Source organism: Aotus nancymaae, unplaced genomic scaffold (assembly GCF_030222135.1).
Source record: "Aotus nancymaae isolate 86718 unplaced genomic scaffold, 86718_ANA_hifiasm-v0.15.2.pri h1tg000058l, whole genome shotgun sequence".
Lineage (NCBI taxonomy): Eukaryota > Metazoa > Chordata > Mammalia > Primates > Aotidae > Aotus > Aotus nancymaae.
The window spans coordinates 26632691-26655212 of NW_026988472.1; the positions used below are offsets into that span (position 1 = coordinate 26632691).

Consider the following 22522-nt stretch of genomic DNA (forward strand, 5'->3'; position numbering starts at 1 on the left):
TAATTTTTAAAATATGTTTAGCCATATATTCTTTTTAATGCATAATCTCAATGCATAAAGAAATTTTTATCTGTTCTGCACATGTACTCCAGAACTTAAAGTATAATAAATAAATTTTAAAAGAATACTGGGGAAAAAAAAGAATCAAAGAAATGGTATTTATATACCCCACTTAATATGGTATCTCCATAAGTTCAATAAATGTTTGCTATTAATAATAATAAAAAGAATTGAAAGTGAGAACTTGAAAAGACATTTGTTTACATCAGCATTATTTAAAAAAAAGAATTTTTATCTCTAATCATATTGGAACAGTACTACAAACAACAGAATTTCTCTAGAAATGTCTATAAATTATAAAATTCTCACATATATGATGTTCAATGATGATTTTTTTCAATGTTAATAATTTTAGTGGTAATAATTTTAGTGGTGGCTACCTTTCTAAAAACACAGAAACTCAACAGTTTTTCTAACTATTTAATATAACTCTGTATATTTCAAATTCCATGGATGCTTTGCACTGAGCTCCAAATTGCCCAACCTTGCTCTCAAAGGCTTCTTGGTTCTTCATATCCCGTGCCAACAGATAAAAGTCAAATGTTTGATTATGTGTTTGTTAGTTATTGTTGTTCCTATTGTTTATGACTTATGACAACAATATGGCTCATTTAGGAAAATATGGAACTTATCAGAAAGGCCTGTGCTGCAGTGATCACTTATGCTATCTTTGCTTTGCTCTGTAATGCCAAGCTTCTAGAATTTCAAGAGGCAATCTTTGAAAAAAAAGTACAAATAAAAAATTCAATGCTGGGTTATAGAAAGGTCTCTCGCAAGTGAGAGTCATTGGAACTTAAGGTTCTATAGCTTCATACTAATTCCTCATCTACATAGTAATTGTTACTCACATTCTGTCTTTCCTTCCATTAAACTATGCACACGCACTCTGCATGCCCCAAGCTTAATCTTTGCTAGCCTGTTTCCTCTGGCCTAAAATGAGATCCTATATTCTTATTCTCTGACCCTCCAAAATCCCTTCTCAGCCATATGCTCATTAAATTATGCCAATTTCCTAAAAATCAACAGATTATAGAGCAGATATTAATATTTTTCTGATCACAAAGTATGAGTTTTTCTGTTATATTACATACATTTCTGCTTTGTAATTTACTTATCTATCTACATTCCACCACTCAAAATAAAGCTTCTGTAAGTATAGGGATACAATTTTGTTCTCACTATGTGTAACTGAATACTAGAAGATGAACGATTTATTGAATTGAATTAACTAAAGGCTGTCAACATACAAATAAGATTAAGTTTCTGTCTTCTCCCACAAATGTCCATTTGGAAGATACTTTTATTTTACAATCATAGTTAAAGAGGCAGTATAATTGTTTAAAGGGCAGCAAGTTTGCTACTTCCTAGTTACGTTACCTTGGGTTTGTTGATATTTCTACCTTCATTTGTAAATGATGATGATAAATACTTATGTTAATATGATTAGGAGATGGAATTAATTATATAACGTATCAGTACATAAGCTCACAGAAATGTCTGCTGCGGTCAGGATACCGATAATGGTTTTTCTTTCCTTTCCTTTCCTTTCCTTTTTTTTCCCCCTTTTCCTTTCCTTTCCCCTTTCTTTTAATTTCCTTTTTCTTTTCTTTCCTTTTTCCTTTCCTTTCCTTTTCCTTTCCTTTCTTTTCTTTTTTCCTTTTGTTTTCCTCTCCTCCCCTCCCCTCCTGTCTTCTCTCCTCTCCTCTCTTCTCCTTTTTGCTCTTCTTTGACTCCTCTGGTAGAAAAGGTTAAAGGACTATGTGTATGCTTCATTTTTTCCTCTACTAACCTTAGAGGCTGAGGGAATAGAAAAACTTTTAAATGCATGTACACAGATACTATAACAGATGTATAATTTGGGCTCTCCACATTCTCTGAGTATATTCTTATTTTTCTTTTCATCAGTCTCCTTTCATAGTCTCTACAATAGCTATTCAACGTTCATCACTTTGAGTTAGACTCTACCTTGATTCTCTCCTCTCATCCTCAGTAGATACCAAGGGTTTTGTGCATATAAGGAAATGACATATCACTGATAACTTATGACTAAATATTTGTGCAAACAACATAAACTATTTTTACATATACTGTTGCATCTGATCTTTTTGACCAAAACCAATGTAGTTGACTACTGAAGAAATGAGAATTTCTACTTTAACGTCAACTCTCTTGCGACATCTATTAACTCCTCCATACAAGCATCACTCCACCCTGCATACTTCCATCAAATTTTATAGATTCTGTGATGTTTCTGGCTCTATAAACGTCATGCACTTAGATGGTTCCCTACCACAGATTCCATGGTTCCTGAAGAAGAGAAACATATCAGTATTTCTCACAAAAGGTAGTTATTCAATCAAAGAAGATCATGTATATGGTAATAAAATAAGATACTTTTATAAGAGCATCTGCTCTCATTTATTTTAAGGCAGAATTCTAACTAGGTAATTCATAATTAATTTGCCTCTATAATTGTTAAAATTAATATTCTAAGGAATAATATTAAGGTATATCTGTGAATTTATAACCTTGCATAAAGAACTCCTTAACCTTCTAGTCTATTTTGTTGGTATAATTCTCATTACTCAGTTCAGGGCTACAGTTCTCTCTGTAAACTGCTAAGCAATACGGATGTTATTTTCTAATGATAGGTATCAGAATTGACTCCAACTGGTGTAAATTCACTTATGCTACTGTCTATTATACAAATTGATCTGCGTGATAATGTTATGGCACTGTGGTATAATTTAATCACTTTCTTCTCTAAATTATAATAATCTAACAATGACTGAATTTTAAATTAGAATGATTTGACCACTAGCTGATTTTTTATGGATTTGACAGAAATAAATAAATGAATGTATTTTTTTGGTACCCACATGCTGCAGAAATCCATGACTGCAACTGGCTCAAAAATTCACATGTTAAATGCAGAATATACTTTTCAATAGAACTTGATAAAAAATACCTTTATTGAATATATCAATATTGATATGTTTTATACTTATCTAAAATTCAAAATCAATGTCTGCAGGAAACCATCAAATATCTATCAGGCAAATAGCAATACCAGTTTGGGGCATTTAACTTCCCTTTCTTAGATTCATAGCTTCCCTGGAATTTAACTGAAATATGGCACATAATGACTGAGTAAACAACACTAAGGCCAGGCATGGTGGCTCATGCTTGTAATCACAGCACTATGGGAGGCTGAGACAGGAGGACTGCTTGAAGCCAGGACTTTGAGTCCAGTCTGGGTCACATAGCAAGACCCTGTCTCTACAAAAAAATAAAATAAATTAAAATGTTAAAAATGTGATTAAGGAGTATTTTCCACATGCATTTTTCTCAGTATATCTCATCTCTGTCACAGTTAGCTGACTCTTACAGGTTAACATCTTGTCTTTGGTAACTTTGAGTTACCAAAGATTTGAGTGTAACTTCAAAGATAAAGCATATCAATTCTACATATAAGATGTAAATAGATATTGCCTATTTTTCAATGATATCTGAAATAGTTGTTATCATTGACCCAAAATGATTATTGATTTTTTTGTAATAATCCCATAGGGAAGAAATAAATCATTTTGCTTTTGATAATTTATGATAAGTAACAAATATTTATGATCATTTTATTTAGGTGATCCATACCTTGGCCTCCTGAAGTGCTAGGATTACAGGCATAAACCACCATTCTTGGCCAATTTATGGTTATTTTAAAGGAAGCCACATGGTAGTGATGGTTTAGGAGAGTTTCTGAATTTCATCTTCTTGGAAAGTTGATTGGTCTTTGTAAAAACTTGCAGAGCATGCTGACTAATAATGTGATCCTCCCAACAGAAAATCCAATCTGATTTGACAAGTCATGAGATCAGTTTAGAAGAAATGAAGAAGCATAACCAGGGGAAGGAGGCTGCCCAAAGAGTCCTGTCCCAGATTGATGTTGCACAGGTATATTTTATTTCAGAAGCTAAGAAACATGATTTTGTTGGGCATTATAACATACTCTAGTCTATATTAGACAACTTAATTATTGGAAAAACTGGATTTGAGGGCATTATTTGAAAACTACAATTTGATCTGTAAACAATGAGTTTTTTGCTTTCTACATATTAAACATAAAATGGGTTAATAAATTACCATTTATTTAGTATCGCATTAAGAAAAGAAAATACTGAATTCTTCTCCCAAATGTAAGTTTCCTTGTGTTGGATAAATGAAAAAATATTGCTTTATTTTGTTTTTATTTTTATTTCTGTATATCTTCAGAAATAAGGGCAAATCTATTAATACAAATATGACTAGTTATTGTTTGAAAGGCAAACTTAAATCAGTGCCTTTTTACATTATCCTTACAGAAAAAATTACAAGATGTCTCCATGAAGTTTCGATTATTCCAGAAACCAGCCAATTTTGAGCAGCGTCTACAAGAAAGTAAGATGATTTTAGATGAAGTGAAGATGCACTTGCCTGCATTGGAAACAAAGAGTGTGGAACAGGAAGTAGTACAGTCACAGTTAAATCATTGTGTGGTATGTATTTTTGGTGGCAAATATGCAGGTACCCCTTGACTTACCTTATTAAGAAGTATCTGATGATGCTCTTTTGTAAGAGAAAATTGTTTTCAGATAACCATAATAATTATACTATATAATTTTAAAATTGAGAACAAATATTGACACATGTATTGAGCCACTTAATGCCTACTCTGTATGTCTTTTTGAATCTATAATTCTGCTATGAACTGTGCAGAATATAAAAGGATGTTGCTTGTGTTTAATTTTTATGATTCATTGAATATATTTTTAAATGAAAATCTAGACAGGAAGTATATTAATCAAAAAATAGTAACAACAACAGTAGTTGCAATAATCCTAACAACTCCAGAAAAAATGAATGCCAAGTAAGCTAAATGACCTACAGAAGTCACCTTTATTTCTTAAGGCTACAGATTGCCTAAGATAATTTAAAGACAAACAGCTGGTGAATGACAAAGCAAGTTTCCTATTCAGGTACTCTTCATCCAAACCTTAATACTTTCCTTTAAACACCAGTAGTGGATATACACTGAAATGCCACAAGACAACACAGAATTCAAAGACATCGAAAAGTACAAATGGCCCGTAGCATAAATCTGATTTAAACTTTATATTATTGAGTGGTGTCCTATGTTGCTATTATTGGAAAGTCACCAAGTAAGATGATTCCTCTGAAAACATAAAGCTGAGGTACAATTGTATCTACTAGAGTAACATAAGTGTTACTATAACTCTACATGTACTAGCGACTATTAGAGTAGAAAGTCACATAAAATGAAAACACAGAATGTTATTAACGTTAAAGGGAAAACTAGTCTATTTAGTACTTGGCATTTTAAGTATTGTTTCTACATCTATTCCATAATATCGATGAAAAACAGATTCCTTCAGACACATTGCAGTCATATAATGAATGAGAAAATTTTTTCTTTTTAACAAATATCTGCAAATAAATACATGTATTTCATTGTGGAAAATGAGGTATTCTTATTCAATAATATAGTTTCACAGTTCAAGCTGCATTTTTGTGGTATAATTAGTTTAATTATTCTTGCCCCCAAAAAGAAACTTTTGAATAGAAATGATACTAGATAAGGAAGGAGAGGAATATATGGGAACATAGCGCATCTTAAATTTTGCAAAAAAAGAAAAAAGAAAAATATAAATGACCCAATTACACTATTCATGACTAGTATTTGCAAAGTGAGAGCTCTTTGTCTTTTCTAGAAACAGGTCTCTAATGTTACTGCATAAAACATGTCTATCAGTAAATATGAGCAGAAAACAATCTCACCCGTGTCCAGCTGTGACTGTGCCCTGCGTCAATACAAAGGAAAACTGCTTAAGGCACTTGCTCAATTGTTTTCTCATTCTAGTTTAAATGTCAGGACCGATTCAAGCAGTTCTTTCATAAGAATATCCTTACACTGTTTAGTTTTTTCATTATTTAAGTACTTTGTGGTATATACCATAATCATAGTCTTGTCTTCAAGAAATGTTTGTCTATTTATAAAAGTCTTACTGACATGAACACAAAGATGAATAATATTTCTCCTCTTTGTTTATAAATATTTTATTTGCCTATTGAGTGAAATGATATTAATGGCTAACAGTACCTTGAGTGAACTTTCATCATAAAAATAAAGCATTTAGCTTTTTTTTAAATTTCAGAGAATAAATAATTTAGAAAAATCTCTGATTCCAAACTAACATATTTGATTTCCAACATAATTAATTTCAGTGTTTCCAAATACACAGATATTTTTATATCTTCTAAGACAAAAGTAAAATGAAGTAAAAAATCATCTGGAAAGCTTAGACAGAAGTCACAATTATTGGTAATAAAGGAATGTAAATAACAGTCATCAAAGGGAGGATTATTATGGAAATATATTATGCATGTAACATCAATGAATCAGATAATTGCTCAGCCTTTACAAACTGTCTTGTTTTAGATATTACTTTCAAACTGAAAAGAGAAACCCAATTTTTGTTCAAATTCCATAAAAACAATTACCTTCTAGCAAGTTTAGTTTTTGGTAATACTAAAATATGTACTCATTGTTCAGATTTATGACTAAGCAAATTAAAGCAGAGATACATAATGTAAACTACGATATACATGTATACATATATACACAATGGATATATATTTCAATACATGGACACATACATACAAACACATTTCTAGGAAAATAACCTCAAAGCAAAATTAAGACATCAAGTGCTGTTGGAGTGGTGTTGGTGGTATAATTGTGAACATAGCTGTCTTCCAAAGTTATGATACTTGTCTTATAATGCTTTTATATAGCAGTCTATTTTTGTGAGACAGTATGTGTATGCTTTATAGTTGTGATGTATATGTAAATTTTAAATAATTTTATGTCTATGTTTTTCATCAGCACTATTAAGAAAATAAATTTGTGTAATTAATGTTGAAAATGACCTCAATTTCTTATATATAATACAATATATATTAAAATTACGATCTAGTCATTTAGATGTTTTACCCTGCTAATAATATGTAAGTACCCTGAGAACAACAGTGAATGTGTGTGTTTTGGCCACCACTGACTTCCCAGTGATTCAAATACTATCTAGTACATAGTAATCATTCAGTAAATACCTGATGAATGAGTAAATTAATTTATCCAAATTTATGGCTAGAATTATATCGCATCAACATTTAAAATAGAAATCATATAACATTCAGAATTGACATTTATAATCTTGGATTAAAGAACTAAATAAATATATATTTGTATATTAAATATATATATATATATCTCACATGACACACACATATATATGATTAATCCTTAGTGTAATAATAGCTGCAGATTACACATATCTGCATGTGTGTAGACAATTAAAAATATGTTAAATCGACAGAAAATGCAAAAGCCAGATATTGGCCACTGCTGCAAAATGCTACTCTATTAAAATTGTAAACATAAAATAGCAATTAAGGGGATCTCTATTTCTTTCTGTTAATAATATTATGAAGTAATTTAACTCTACTGCTTATTATTATGTTTTGCTTTATGTTTAAACTTAGAACTTGTATAAGAGTCTGAGTGAAGTGAAGTCTGAAGTGGAAATGGTGATAAAGACTGGACGTCAGATTGTACAGAAAAAGCAGACGGAAAATCCCAAAGAACTTGATGAAAGAGTAACAGCTTTGAAATTGCATTATAATGAGCTGGGAGCAAAGGTGTGTACATGCCAAGACCACAAATACTTCTTTCCACTTTCCTTATAAATTGTAAAGCAAGGGGCAGTAAATTATGTATGATTAGAGTCTCAGAAATTCTTAACACCTCTGTCTCTCTTTCTCTCCCTCTACACATGCACGCGCGCGCACACACACACACACACAAACATATACACATATTTCTATGTGCAATGCTTGTTAAGAAACAATAATTAATGAGGTTCTGCTCATTTAGATTGAAAAATATGTAACACTCAAGGAAGCTTTTACTGGTCCATCAGATAGTTCTAAAAGGGTTTCTTTGTTCTAAATGTTTCTTATTTTCATTAGATAAATTTACTTGTGATGACTTGAAGACTAGTAAATATAAAATACTGTATCTATTTATAGTTAGGTCTAATGTAGTTAACATATTCCACATTAGATATAAAAAAAGTTGGCACATTACACAGTAATTATTTCCCAATATGGCCAAGACTTGGAAAATCCATCACACTTGACTAATAAGATACCATGGATAGCCAATTAAGACCTATGACTCTATAATTATTTTTATATCATTGCCCTGATCAGTCTCATGACCAACTCCATCTTACTGTTAAAGATACCTGTATCTCTCCATCTCCTCTTTCTAAGACTGTGGGATGTCTAGGATAGTTTTCTCACTTCCCTCAACTTACATATTCTATATAGATTTAGAGTTTTCATGGTTTAAAATTATGATAGTCATCTCTTCACTTTGTGAATTGTTTCCTATGCCGAGCAGAAGGATTTCAGTTTGATGCAATTACAGTCATCTAGTTTTGCTCTTGTTGCCTGTGCTTTGGGAGTCAGAGCCGAAAAAAAGTTTGCTTAGAACAATGTCACAAAGCTTTTTCCTGTTTTCTTCAAATCATTTTATAGGTTCAGGTTTTAAGTGTTTAGTCCATTTGGAACTGATTTTTTATATGGTGTGAGATAAGTGTCCAATTTCATTCTCCGGCATTTGGTCATCCAATTCTCAGAACCATTTTTGAAGAGAATGTCCTTTCCTCATTCTGTATTCTTGGAACCTTTGTCGATAAGTTGATCATAAATGTGTGGATTTATTTTTGGGCTATTTTGTTCCTTTGGCCTATATGTCTGTTTTTATACTACTATCCCGCTCTTTTAATTACTAGAGCATTATAGAATATTTTTGAATCAGGTAGTTCTGATACCTCCAGCTTTTTTCTTTTGGCTTCAGATTGCTTTGGCCCTTCTGGGTCTTTTGTGGTTCAAAATGAAATTTAGGAATATTTCTTCCACTTCTGCCAAAAATGTCACTGGAATTTTAATAGGGATTGCATTGAGTGTGTAAATAGCTTTGAGTAGTCCAGACATTTTAACAATATTATTTATTCCAGTCCATGAATATGGGATATCTTTTCCTTTCTAAAAATGGACTTCCAACATTTTAATTTCAGTCTGACTGAAAGAACTGAATTTCATGGAGGATAAAAAGTTATATTTTTACAACTCAGGTTCTCAACTTTAGTGAATAGAGCAACATCACTGATAAGATTGTCACTTCATCTAGACTTAAGTATAAATGTCTATATTTGAGAAATAGCTAAAGGGAGGCAGATTTCTAGTATCTCACCCTGAAAGTAGATTGAAGCTTATATCTTGAAGATATTAGTTGTAAATTCTTTATCATAGAAAGTAAATTTTAGATTTAAATTGAAATCTAGAAATAACAATTTTTATTAGTTGACAGTCTTGTTTTTATATTTTAAAAACCCTCTAATTTATATGTGGAGTGTTTTGAACAAGTTTGTTGACATCCTATGACAAAAGATTCTCTTAATTTGTTACACAATAAGGAGCACTGATACATAATTGATAGGAAAGCATTATGATAATCTTGAAATAAAATATATTTCAACTGCTCGTTTGATCAGTCTACCAAGGTACCTTTGGAATGAAATACTTTTATATCCTCTAGGGAAATTTATCATTGCTTTAAAGATCACCACAGAGAGAAAAGTCGTAGCTGCACTAGATATCTCATTCCAGTGCTTATTAGTTTTTGCAGATGCCAATTATTTCATATTTAACATCAATTATGAAGGACTGAATAATCTCTAGTCTCAAAGCAATTAGAGATTGAATAATCTCTAATATTAATCCTAATGCTACAGCTTCTTCAGTTTTGGAGACATGTTCTCTTTATAATTATAAATTTAAAATAATATAAATTTATATTAAAGTTTTAAATAATAAATTTTCATTTTATAATTTGACCTGTGTGACTTTATACTAAAATAATGTATTGATGAGTATTTTTTTAATTAAGAAAATATATATTTTTGTAGAGAGGAGTTTCTCTGTTTTCTTTTTAAAATAATAGTTTTTTTTTGTGTGTGGACCTTGTATTTGTCTTAGGATTTTTTTTTTTTTTTTTTTTTTGAGACAGAGTGTCGCTCTGTTGCTAGGCTAGAGTGCAGTGGCATGATCTCAGGTCACTGCAACCTCTGCCTTCTGGGTTCAAGCAATTCCCCTGCCTCAGCCTCCCAAGTAGCTGGGACTACTGGTGCGTGCCATCATGCCTGGCTAATTTTTTGTATTTTCACCATTTTGGCCAGGATGGTCTTGATCTCCTGACCTTGTGATCCGCCCACCTCAGCCTCCCAAAGTGCTGGAATTACAGGCATGAGCTACCATGCCCAGCTGTCATAGGAATTTTAACAAAATCATTGCAAGAGTAAATTTAACATAAAATAATAAACTAAATCAATTAGAATTTAAAACAATAAAAGTGACATTAGACAAATAATAGTGCCCTGAATTGATTATTATTCAGAAATGAATGATTATCATAATGATGTAAAACCCTATTTATTCCAGAATATTCATATTTGAGAGCTTGTGTTTGTTCTATTTGGCACATAGTAATATCCTTAAAGCAAAATAAAAGAAGTATGAAGAACTCATATTTAATAGTATTATAGAATGCAGCAAAAACATAGACCAAAAGTTTATTTTTGAAGTAAATATTGATTTAGAAACATTTATGATTAAGAGATTATGTATAAATGTCTTCTTGCAAAAATGCTCTAAGTCATGTATTCTTTGGCTGAGAATAAAAATATTGTCTGATTTTGGCTCTCAAAATATTTTCAACAACAGTGGCTTTGTCTAATAAAAGCAAAGGCAACAAAGGGTATTTTATTACATTATTCTTTTTACATAAGAAGAAACCCTTCTCTTTCTATGATCTTCGGAAATTTACATGGTTGTCTCTGCGTCAATTCAGTATGTTACCTTTTTGGAGTAATCAGCTCTGGCTGCCGTAACAAAATAAAATAGACTTGGTGGTTTAAACAACACAAATTTATTTCTCCAAGTTCTGGAGCCTGGCAGTGCAAGATCATGATGGTGGTCCATTCGATTCCTGAGGAGAGCTTTCTTCTTCTTGGCTTACCTTTTCACTGTATCCTTAAATAGTGATGAATGAGGAGAGAAAATGTAATTAATTTCTTAAGAGACGTTAAACCTAGCACCATTGTTGTAATAATGCCTGTAACCTCTTTTTATTTCTCTATGATCTGATTTTTATGGAAATATACATAAATAGCAATACTAATATCCCCTAAATACATTTTTAACTTCATGAAACAATGACTACTAAAACATTTTACTGCAGGTGACATTCTGTTAAATCTATCCCTTCCCCACAAACACACACACAGTACAAAACTCAATTTTCCTTAAGATGGCAGTGTCTCCTGTTTTTTAAAAATGTATTTAGCTGGAAATAAACAAAGTGAAATAAATAAAAATTAATAATGCATTAGCCCTGGGAAGATAGAATTTCTTTGATATACTGAATATGGAATCATTTTTCTACCAATAATGCATAGGAAAAAAAAACTATGCATAGAAACACACCATAAGGTATATTTTCCCTCAACCTCCACCCACCCCAACAACACAAATAAAATTCTTGCAGTCAAAAGAGCAGATGCTTTTACTTAGGAAAAAAATAGAAGGGAAAATTTCTTAAAATACGAATTTGCAGCCTCAGCAACTAAATGTTTTCTAAATGTATGCATACCTATGCTAAGAAACTAATGAAATTTGTTATTTGGAATTGGAATTGTTATCAAGATTCCAGAAGACTCATTTGATTGTAGCATTTTAGGTGCTTTATACATATTTTCATCTTTGGTGTTTTTCTTGCTTATAGCTGGATTCTTATTTTGGTTGTATGCACATGCACATGTGCACTTGTGTGCATGCACACACACACATCAGTTAGTGGTAACTATTATGCCTAAGGAATGATACACAAATATATACTTATGGTGTTGGTGATGGTATTGATTTAACCAATTCCATTACAGATGAAATTAATCTGGACTCTACCTTTCAGATCTCTTAGCAACAAAAGCCAAATCTTGTCCATGTTTTGTTTATCTGTAAGTTAGTAAAACAAATGTAAATAAAGCTTTTGCTCTGTACATTCAGGCACAGTTTTTTACTGAACCATCCCTAAAGGGAAGTAATGAGAATAAAGGCATAGATTGAGGTGTTAAAATATGTCTAGCTCTCTCAAACTGTTGTCTGATTTTACCCTCAGAATATTCCTATATTCTATTAATAAGCATAATGGTCTCATCTGACAGATATGTTAACAGAGAATAATGAGGTGTCCTGCCAAAAATCATACTCAACTTGAAAGTCCACTAGGTATTGCAGAGCCTAACATGCTTACATTCCATCATGCTGTTTCTGCAGGGTCAAATATTTAAATCTACTGTTCAGATTCCCAGTCTTCGTGACAGAAAAGGGTTCTTTAAAATATATATAGTGAAAACACACAACAAAACGGGAAAAACTTGTAAGAGTTTAAACTCTTTATGTAAATTCTACCAGTTATATTTTCTAACTTGCAGTTAATGATTTGTAGGTCATCATTCATTCCTTTATTCAATATATAAAGCATACTTAGCAAGACTTTTCTTTGTTCAAGGAGCTTTGAGGGGTTTAGGGGAGTAATCTAAAGATGTGTGAGGCAAGAAAATTTGCCTTTAAGAAACTTTAATTTATCTGGCTTTTGTTGATCATCTGACTGCATTTAGGAAGAGGCCCTGGGCTTTTTATTAAACCAACCAACTGAAAATCTTAACAAAATATAGGCACATCTGACAAGGTGGTAGAGAAATACAAATCTGTTCATTTCTTTTTTTATTTTTATTTTTGTTATTGTTTTAAATTTATTATACTTTAAGTTCTGGGGTACATGTTTGGATCGTGCAGGTTCGTTACATAGGTATACACATGCCATGGTGGTGGTTTCCTCCATTCATTGCCCTGTCATCTACATTAGGTATTTCTCCTAATGCTATCCCTCACCAATCCCCCCACCCCTAGCTATTCCTCCCTAGCCCTCCACCCCCCTAGGCCCAGTATGTGATGTTCCCCTCCCTGTGTCTGTGTGTTCTCATTGTTGAACACCCACTTATGAGTGAGAACATGCGGTATTAGGTTTTCTGTTCTTGTGCCAGTTTGCTGAGAATGATGGTTTTCAGTTTCATCCATGTCCCTGCAAAGGACATGAACTCATCCTTTTTTGTGGCTGTATAGTATTCCATGGTGTATATGTGCCACATTTTCTTTATCTAGTCTATCCTTGATGGGCATTTGGGTTGGTTCCAAGTCTTTGCTATTGTGAATAATGCTGCAATAAACATACGTGCAAGGATCTAGAAATAGAAATACCATTTGACCCAGCAATCCCATTATTGAGTATATACCCAAAGGATTATAAATCATTGTATTATAAATTTGTTCATTTCTTAATTAAGAATATGGATAATTTGCTTTTGAGGGTCTTGGTTTCAAACACTGAGAACAGGAGCACAGGATCAAGTCATGGGTTTTTCTATTAATGAGAATGAATGTTGTCTTTGCATTCATTTTCTTTGTTCTTAATGGATGGCAAAATTTTATTTAAGGAGGAAGTGACCTATTCACTGTATTATTTTTGAGCAGATGTAAGACACTTTAAAGATGTAATGAGGATAAAATTGATAAACCTAGGTATTACACAGATACTTTCACTTTTTGAGAGAATTAATATTCTATCTTCATTTTGATTCCTTACCAACATGAGCAAGCCTCATTTCTATATAGAGGATTGTAAAGTTTCTTGCCACATTTTTGACAAATGAGCAAGTTTTCAGTGAGAAATTAGTCTTATCTTCAGTTTAACTTAATTTATTTATCGTAAACTTTGGCCAAAAATTATCTTATATTAGAGAGAAATTCTTACTGCTTTCTTTTCTACCATGACAACATACAAGACACTATCTTTTGGACAAACGATCTCATCTGCCCTAGACGATTTTTATTCACTCATAATATTCAGAATATATGGTTTTCATCAAATACTATTTTATAACATGTAAGAAAATAGTTATTTTAAATAACAGAAATATAAAAGTTCCAAATAAGTGGTTATAACTAAATTTGAATTAAAGAGTAAACTAAATTGCGTTTTATTATCATTCTTTTCAGGTAACAGAAAGAAAGCAACAGTTGGAGAAATGCTTGAAATTGTCCCGTAAGATGCGAAAGGAAATGAATGTTTTGACAGAATGGCTGGCAGCTACAGATACAGAATTGACAAAGAGATCAGCAGTTGAAGGAATGCCTAGTAATTTGGATTCTGAAGTTGCCTGGGGAAAGGTAAAACCTATATCACTGAAGGTTATTTTGAGCATATGTGAAAACACATAGTAATATGATTTTGTAAGGAAGTATTAACATGTAGCATTAAAAATATTAATATTGTTTCATTTTCCCTTTCTTAAAAATTAAGCCGTAGCTTAACTGTGCTTTTCAGAACCATGATAAAACCAATGGTAAGCTTTAGCAAGAGTCTCTCCAAAGCTTCCTTAGAGTTCAGAAAATTATGAATAAGACCTTAAAAAATACATAGGTCATTAGTCTGAAAATTGGTCCAGATCCTGTGTTCTACTGACTTGCATAAGACCATACTGTCCAGATGAATCCCACAGCCATGAAGAGGGCAAGGACACAGAGACTGAAGACAGTTGAGCTGGACAGGACTTGCGAGATCAGCATATTGCCAAAGTCACATTTCAGAAAGAATCTCAAGGTGTCTATGCAGGGGCTATCATTTCCATCACCAAATGATACAGGGACTCCTGCAGTCCTTAGCTGTTAAATTCTTGCCCTTTCTCTGATGGTCGGTCAGACATTTATTGCTGCCTAGAATTTAATTCAAGGCACTCATAGCTTAATATTTTTTTTACAATGTACTCATTACCAGATTACTTGTAAGTGTGTTGGCATAAAGAAAATAGCTGATTTTGATAACTTGTTTTTACTTCAAAATTTGCCAGTGTCTTAAACCATTTACACCCACTTGATGTTTTAAAGTTACCAAATTAAGTAGATGTATAATAAATTCTTGCTTTATTTTTAATTCAGTGTGGCTATCCAGATTATTCAAAGTTGGGAAATTTTCAGCATATTATGTAAAAATTTACAATCATATGAATGAGACTCAAAATGAAAACTGTCTTTATGTAGATTCAGAGAATAAGTAGTAATATATTTTGTTACATAAAATATTTTCAAATATATAGTAGTGAATTAAATTATTTTTTTCCTCATTCTGAATAAATTTAATTTTAGATAAGATATTGAATTATAGTTATCCATTCAGGATCACATATGATATGAGATTACTATAGTAAGGAGGATATAATTTATATAGGTTAAAACGCACATTAGCCTTATTTTTTCTTATCGTTCAAGCACACTTGAGGTATTTTTGCATTAGCCTCACCATGAAGTCATTCAAATATTATAAGATAATGAACTTTGCAAAGGTTTGTAGGTTATCCTTGTTGTATAGAAAGCTTGAATAGTCTGGAGAATTGTCTGATTATTGAATCTGCCTGGAAAGTATTTTTCATAAAATCAAAAAGCAAAGCTCATTTGAGATCTAGTAGGAAAAAAAGCTCAGAAAACTGAAATTTATTTTCTTTCTTTATAGAACAAAGATAATTTATCACTCTGTCTAGATCTTTTGAAACACTAAGCTGTTAATGACATACTCTAAAACCTCTTGTCAAAGAGTATATTCATTTGCATCTAAATTATATAACTTTTTTTCTTTACCAATTTGTTTGGAAGGTGCTCATTTCTTTAAAAATAACAATCATATAAGAAAAAGATATGCCCTGCAGATTTAAATCAGTCATATTTATGAAAATAATTCTAATAATTTAACATAAAATTCAAACTCTCATGTGTGAAACCCCATGACTATTGAGTACATTCTCCTTACTCATGGTTTCTTAGTAGGTAGAGAGCTTGATCCAAGCCATAAGTTTCTTCTGCTGTTTCAAATAGCAGATCTGCTGATAAATGGCAAAATTTTAAAAACCAAATTAAATTCATTTAAATACAATACATAAAATGTAGTTGCTAATCATTCTAAGTATTTGGGATGTGGCTACAGAAAACATGAATAACTAGAGTCAATTTATTATTATTATTATTTAAAATTTTTGGACATTATAATTTATTTCTGCTGAATTTCTCTCAGTTCCATTGAGCCTAGAACATTATATTTAAATTATATTGACTATAATTAAACATTATCAGTTTTATCTTAAAATATCTTAATTATATTTACTATATATTAAATTCCAGTTAAAGAGATACATATGGCACAACTTGACAAGCATAAATAAATTGGAAAACTAAGAAAAGGAAAATTATAGTAGATAAATAATTTTTAAAATGTGCACAGGAATATATCCACTATGTCCCATGGATGGTGGAATGCACAGGAAACCACCACAAACTGGCACCAAGCTTCCTAACAGACAAAACCAAGAAGTAAACATATTTATGAGACTCAAAGTGTACGAATTATTAAAATAATGATTAAAATTTTTTTTTTTGTAGAAAGTTATTTATTTAGAGAGAGAGAAAGAGGAGGAGAGGTAAAGAAACAGCTAACTCTCATGCTGAGTGAGAGAATCCAGAAAGATGGAATCCAGGAGAGGAAAGCAGCTTCCACACTGAGTGGAAGGGAATAGAGAGAGAGATGGAGTTTAGGAGGGGAAGACAGGCTTCCGTGAGAGAGTGTGGAAGGGGATCCCAGAGGGGAAATCCAGGAAAGAGAAAGATGACTTCCACGAAGGGAGTGTTTGTGGAAGAGGATCCAAACATGGAGTCCCTGATTAAAATAATTTTAACTTTACTAGTAGTCTATTAGCTTTTTGCTAGAATTTAGTGCCAGAAGAAAATAAATGGGAGGGTCATAAAGGAGATAACAAGCTGATTAATATTTTTATAATAAACGATAAAAATGTTTATGTTGTCATTGTTTTTCTACCAACATGGTTCCATGAAAAAGGAAAATTTAGTGCTAAAGGGCCATTCAGGAAAAGCAATTCTGTCAGAGGAAAAAATGTTGGAGCAGAAGTCTAAAGTACTCTAGTAATTATTTTCAGATTTTTAGGTTCTCCATTGTATTAATTTTTAATTTTGTATGGATACATAGTAGGTGTATATATTTATGAATTACATGAGATATTTTGATACAGGCATGCAATGCATAATAATCACATCATGTAAACTTCTGTGAATATGTTTTCCTACAACTGAGCTTTTAAGTAGAATTTGGCATCAGGATTTGAGGGTTATTTTCTCTGAATACAGAAAAAAACAATTTCTGTATCTTTTTTCTGGAAAGAATCCAGATTGTTTCTAACTGATAATACATTTATATACTTGGCCCTATATCTAATTCGAAAGCAAGACTTTATGTTTATGTCATAGTACCAGAAGGCTTCAGTAGCCAAAATTTTTGCAAACTTAGAGTTTTGTGTTTGAACTAGTCACATAGAAATTGGCTATTGAGCCTTTTGTGCCAAGCATAATTGAAGAAAGAAAACTTACCATCAACAACTCAAAATATGTTGACTTCTCTAGGAATCTACATCAATCTCTCAGTGAATAGATTTATTTGAAAACACAGTTGGGCTATTACTTTAGCTATAAAAGCTATTGAAAATAAAGCTTAATAGTACTCTCTTACTTGATGACATTCAATAGGTGGAGTGAGAACATTTTATAGGGGGCAGGAAGTATCAAGTATTGAGTGTGGTGAAAATTAATCTAGTGGTCAATAATGATAAGACTAAGTCTAAATGTATTAGTTTTTCTTGTGATGGAGAAAACTAGAAATCACTTTCCAAGATCAAAATTAGCAAAGGGTTTGGAAGTATTGCTCCAATTGGAGAATCAGAAGTCACCTTAAAAACAATATAGATTTTACTAATCTATAGCAATATAGATTTCATAAAGTCCTCATGTGATGTAAAAGTTTTAGGGTTTTGGTTTTTAACTAGCCATGTTATATAAATGAGGAAATTTCCTATCCTAAATTAGGAAAGCATAAAGATATTTAAAGTTCAATTCAGTTTTTCTTACATTGTGAAGCTGAGAAAAATAAATCTAACATTAAAATCAGAATGAATCTAGTCTTCCATGGTCTGGCTTGTTGTATTTATATCATGAATGCTGTTTATCAAAATTCCTGTCATATTAAATCAAACCCTTCCACAAGGATCTAACACTTGAGTTTTCATGAGGAAAAAAACCCTGGCTTCTCTATAATCATTTTCACATTTCACCTCCTTCCCATGATTTGGGCAGGTCCCAGATGATGCATTGTCTATAATGCAAACTATATCGGTGGCCACCAAAGCAGCCAGGCATTCTTGCTGTTTCTCTGTTTCCTGCTAGATTGTGTTATTAAATTAATTTAATAATATTTTATCACCTGTCTATACAGCCATAGTCCATGTGAAAGAAGTATTCCAGTACCACCAAAATTCTAAATAAGGTCCCATCAGAACCACCAACACAACTATCATTTAGATCTACCATAAAATACACAGAATTAATCAAATGAGACAACCATTATAGTGTGAGCGATACTTAAGTCAGCCCCATGTACCTTCAGAGAGGAGCTACTAGCATTGAGATGAATTATTCCAACTTGTAGGGAAACCAAATAGACACTGAAAGGAACAGTTTCTTCCTTGCTTGCTTGCCTGCCTCCCTCCCTGCCTGCCTGCCCGCCCACCTGCCCACCTACCCACTCGCCTCCCTGTCGGCCTGCTTTCCTTCTTTCCTGCTTCTCTTCTTTCCTTTCCTTCTCTCTCTTTCTCTTTCTTTTCTTTTCCTTTCTCTCTTTCTCTCTCTCTTTCTTTCTCTCTCTCTCTCTTTCTCTCTCTCTCTCTTTCTCTCTCCCTTCCTTCCTTCCTTCCTTCCTTCCTTCCTTCCTTCCTTCCTTCCTTCCTTCCTTCCTTCCTTCCTTTCTTTCTTTCTTTCTTTCTTTCTTTCTTTCTTTCTTTCTTTCTTTCTTTCTTTCTTTCTCTTTCTTTCTTTTCCTAACAGAGTCTAGCTCTTATCACCCAGGCTGTAGTGCAGTGGCACAATATCGGCTCACTGCAACCTCCACCTCCCAGGTTCAAGCAATTCTCCTGCCTCAGCCTCCCGAGTAGCTGGGATTGCATCCGTGCACCACCATGGTCAGCTGATTTTTTATATTTTTAGGAGAGACAGGATTTCACCATCTTGGTCAGGCTGGTCTCAAACTTCTGACCTCAGGTGATCCACCCACCTTGGCCTCCTAAAGTGCTGGGATTACAGGCATGAGCCACTGTACCTGTCCAGAAGAATTTCTTATACTGGCAGAAAGATCAGTTATATTCATATATATATATATACTTTAAGTTTTGAGGTACATGTGCAGAACGTACAGGTTTGTTACATAGGTATACACATGCCATGGTGGTTTGCTGCATCCATCCCCCTGTCATCTATATTAGGTATTTCTCCTAATATTATCCCTCGCCAATTCTCCCACCCCCTGCTAACCCTCCTCTCCCCATGACACTCCAACAGGCCCTGGTGTATGATGTTCCTCTTCCTGTGTCTGTGTGTTCTCATTGTTCAATACCCACTTATGAGTGAGAACATGCAGTGTTTGGTTTTCTGCTGTTGTGTTAGTTTGCTGCGAATGATGGTTTACAGCTTCATCCATGTCCCTGCAAAGGACATGAACTCATCCTTTTTTATGGCTGCATAGTATTCCTCGGTGTTTTTGTGCCACATTTTCTTTATCCAGTCTATCATTGATGGGCATTTGGGTTGGTTCTAGGTCTTTGCTATTGTAAACAATGTCACAGTAAACATACATGTGCGTGTGTCTTTATAATAGAATGATTTATAATCCTTTGGGTGTATACCCAGTAATGGGATTGCTGGTTCTTTATAAACTCGGCATAGGCTTAGAGGGAAATTCGCCATTTGTTTTCTAATGCTGTCCCCTGTAAAAAGGAAGGGGAAGGTTGCCTAAAACAGTGAAATAGATGTTATAAAAATCAAGCTTCTTGAGAAATATAGTCAAATTGGAAACACCTTAAATGCTGCAGTGTGATACCATTTACATAAAGGTTGAAATATGTAAAAATATACATTATTTCATTATATATAATATATAGCAAAGGCAGAAAGATGTGTGGGAATTAATATAAACTGAATACAGAACAAGAGCTATCTCTGTGAGGAAAGACTAAAGAATTGGCTGGGATGTCAATAGGACACTTAAATGATATTTGTAATATGTCATTCCTTAAGATGAGTTATGTGTATAGAAGTAATGATTACATTTGGTATACTTTCTATGTGTCTAAAATAATGTATAAGAACATAAGAAAGTAAAACATACAAAAAAACCAAATACTTTGGATTTTTCCTTTTGGTAACCCCACCAGCCAGGTTCTGTAAGATAAATCTTAGTAATTAAGAAACACCTACTTGATGGAAATTACTGGTTTCAAATGAATATGGCCACTGCTCATCTGGCAAAAGATTCTCATGCTGATTGAGCAACAAGACAGGAACCTTGTTGCTCAATCAGTGAAATTAAACAGCAGATTAATTTCACTGAGATGAATAAGGAACATTGTCTTCCCAGTTGTTTAAGAGGATGTTTCTGTGGGTTTGTTGACCTTATTTTCTACATTGAAGCATGACTTAGAAAGAATCTTATCAGTGATTCCCTTGTGAAAATAGAGTCAAGGGAATAAATAGTGCAAACTGAAAATTGAGAATTTTCATCAAAGTGGAACTAAAAGCTAGCCTGTGAATGGTCAATTTGTGTGGCAGCAGTGCAGTTGTACTATCCTTAAGAACACCTCTATTCAGAGGGAATCGTTATTAGAAAGGACAGATCTGTAAGTCATTGGGTGAGGTAACATCAGAACTGAAGGTCCTCTGAAAATGATTTTATTTCCCTTTTTGTAAACAAGAAAAGGGTGAAAAAACCTCCATATCCCTTTCTGTTTCTCAATTACTTTCTTTTTAAAATTACTTTAGATTTGGGTGTTACATATGCAGGTTTGTTACATGGTATATTGTATAACAATTCTAAAATTCATATAGAACCAAAAGAGACCCAGAATAGCCAAAGCAATCCTAAGCCAAAATAACAAAGTTGAAGGCATCACATTGCCTCACTTCAAACTATACTACAAAGTTGTAGTAACACAAGCAGCATAATACTATTACAAATATAGACACATAGATCGGTGAAATAGAATAGAGAACTCAGAAATAAAGCTGCACAGCTACAACCAACTGATTTTTAACCAAGTTGGCAAAAAAGAAGTAACAGGGAAAGGACAAATGACTCATTAAATGGTGCTGGGATAGCTGGCTACCCATATACAGAAGAATGAACCTGGACTCCTACCTCTCACCATATACAAAAGTTAACTCAACATGAATTAAAGTCTTAAAGGTAAACCATCAAATTACTAAAAATCCTAGAAGAAAACCTAAGAAAAATTGTTCTGGACACTGACGTTGGCAAAGAATTTATGACTAGGACCTCAACAGCAAATTCAACAAAAACAAAAATTGACAAAAAGGGCTTAATTAAATTACAGCTTCTGTACAGAAAAAGAAATAATGCATGAAGCAGATAACCTCCAGAATGGGAGAAAATATTTGCAAACTGTACATCTGATAAAGGATTAATATCCAGAATCTATAAGGACCTTAAACCTATCAACAATAAATTAAAAAGAAACCCATTGAAAACTGGATGAAGAACATGAACAGACACTCCTCAAAAGAAGACATACAAGTGGCCAACAAGCATATGAAAAAATCTTCAGTAGTACTAATCATCAGAGAGATGCCAATCATGCCCTAAATAAGATACCATCTCACACCAGTTAGAATGGCTTTTGTTAAAAAGTCAGAAAATCACAGATGTTAATTGCTTTCATAGGGTGACCAGGATTAAATTTGTAATAGTCATTCACTCTCCTAAGAATTTCAAAGACTTGTGGGTCCTGGCTCCTCAATATGAGGATTAATGTTACCATGGGAACCATTAAAAGAGCTAACCTAGTAGGAGGCATATCAATTCTAGCCAACTTCTTGAGCTTCCCTGTAGAGGAGAATGCCTAAGAGACTCTGTCACCAAGAGGAAGATAAATTGTTGAGAGTCAGATAAATTAGAGCAGAGATGGGTAAACTATAATTGTTAGGCCTAATCCATTCAGCCACCTTCTTTTGTGCAGCCCATGGGCTAAAAATTGTTTTTATGTAAGTG

The 22522-nt window shown here is 32.8% G+C and overlaps 1 protein-coding gene across 12 annotated transcripts in view; it reads left to right on the forward strand.

The window, feature by feature from the left end:
* Positions 1-22522, forward strand: part of DMD (dystrophin) — a 2277745-nt gene that overhangs the window by 973480 nt on the left and 1281743 nt on the right. For all 12 annotated transcript variants that reach the window (XM_064364425.1, XM_064364424.1, XM_064364427.1 and 9 more), the window contains 4 exons: positions 3901-4011; positions 4419-4592; positions 7657-7812; positions 14356-14526. In XM_064364425.1, coding sequence (XP_064220495.1) covers positions 3901-4011; positions 4419-4592; positions 7657-7812; positions 14356-14526 — 612 coding nt within the window. The remainder of the gene's footprint in view (positions 1-3900; positions 4012-4418; positions 4593-7656; positions 7813-14355; positions 14527-22522) is intronic.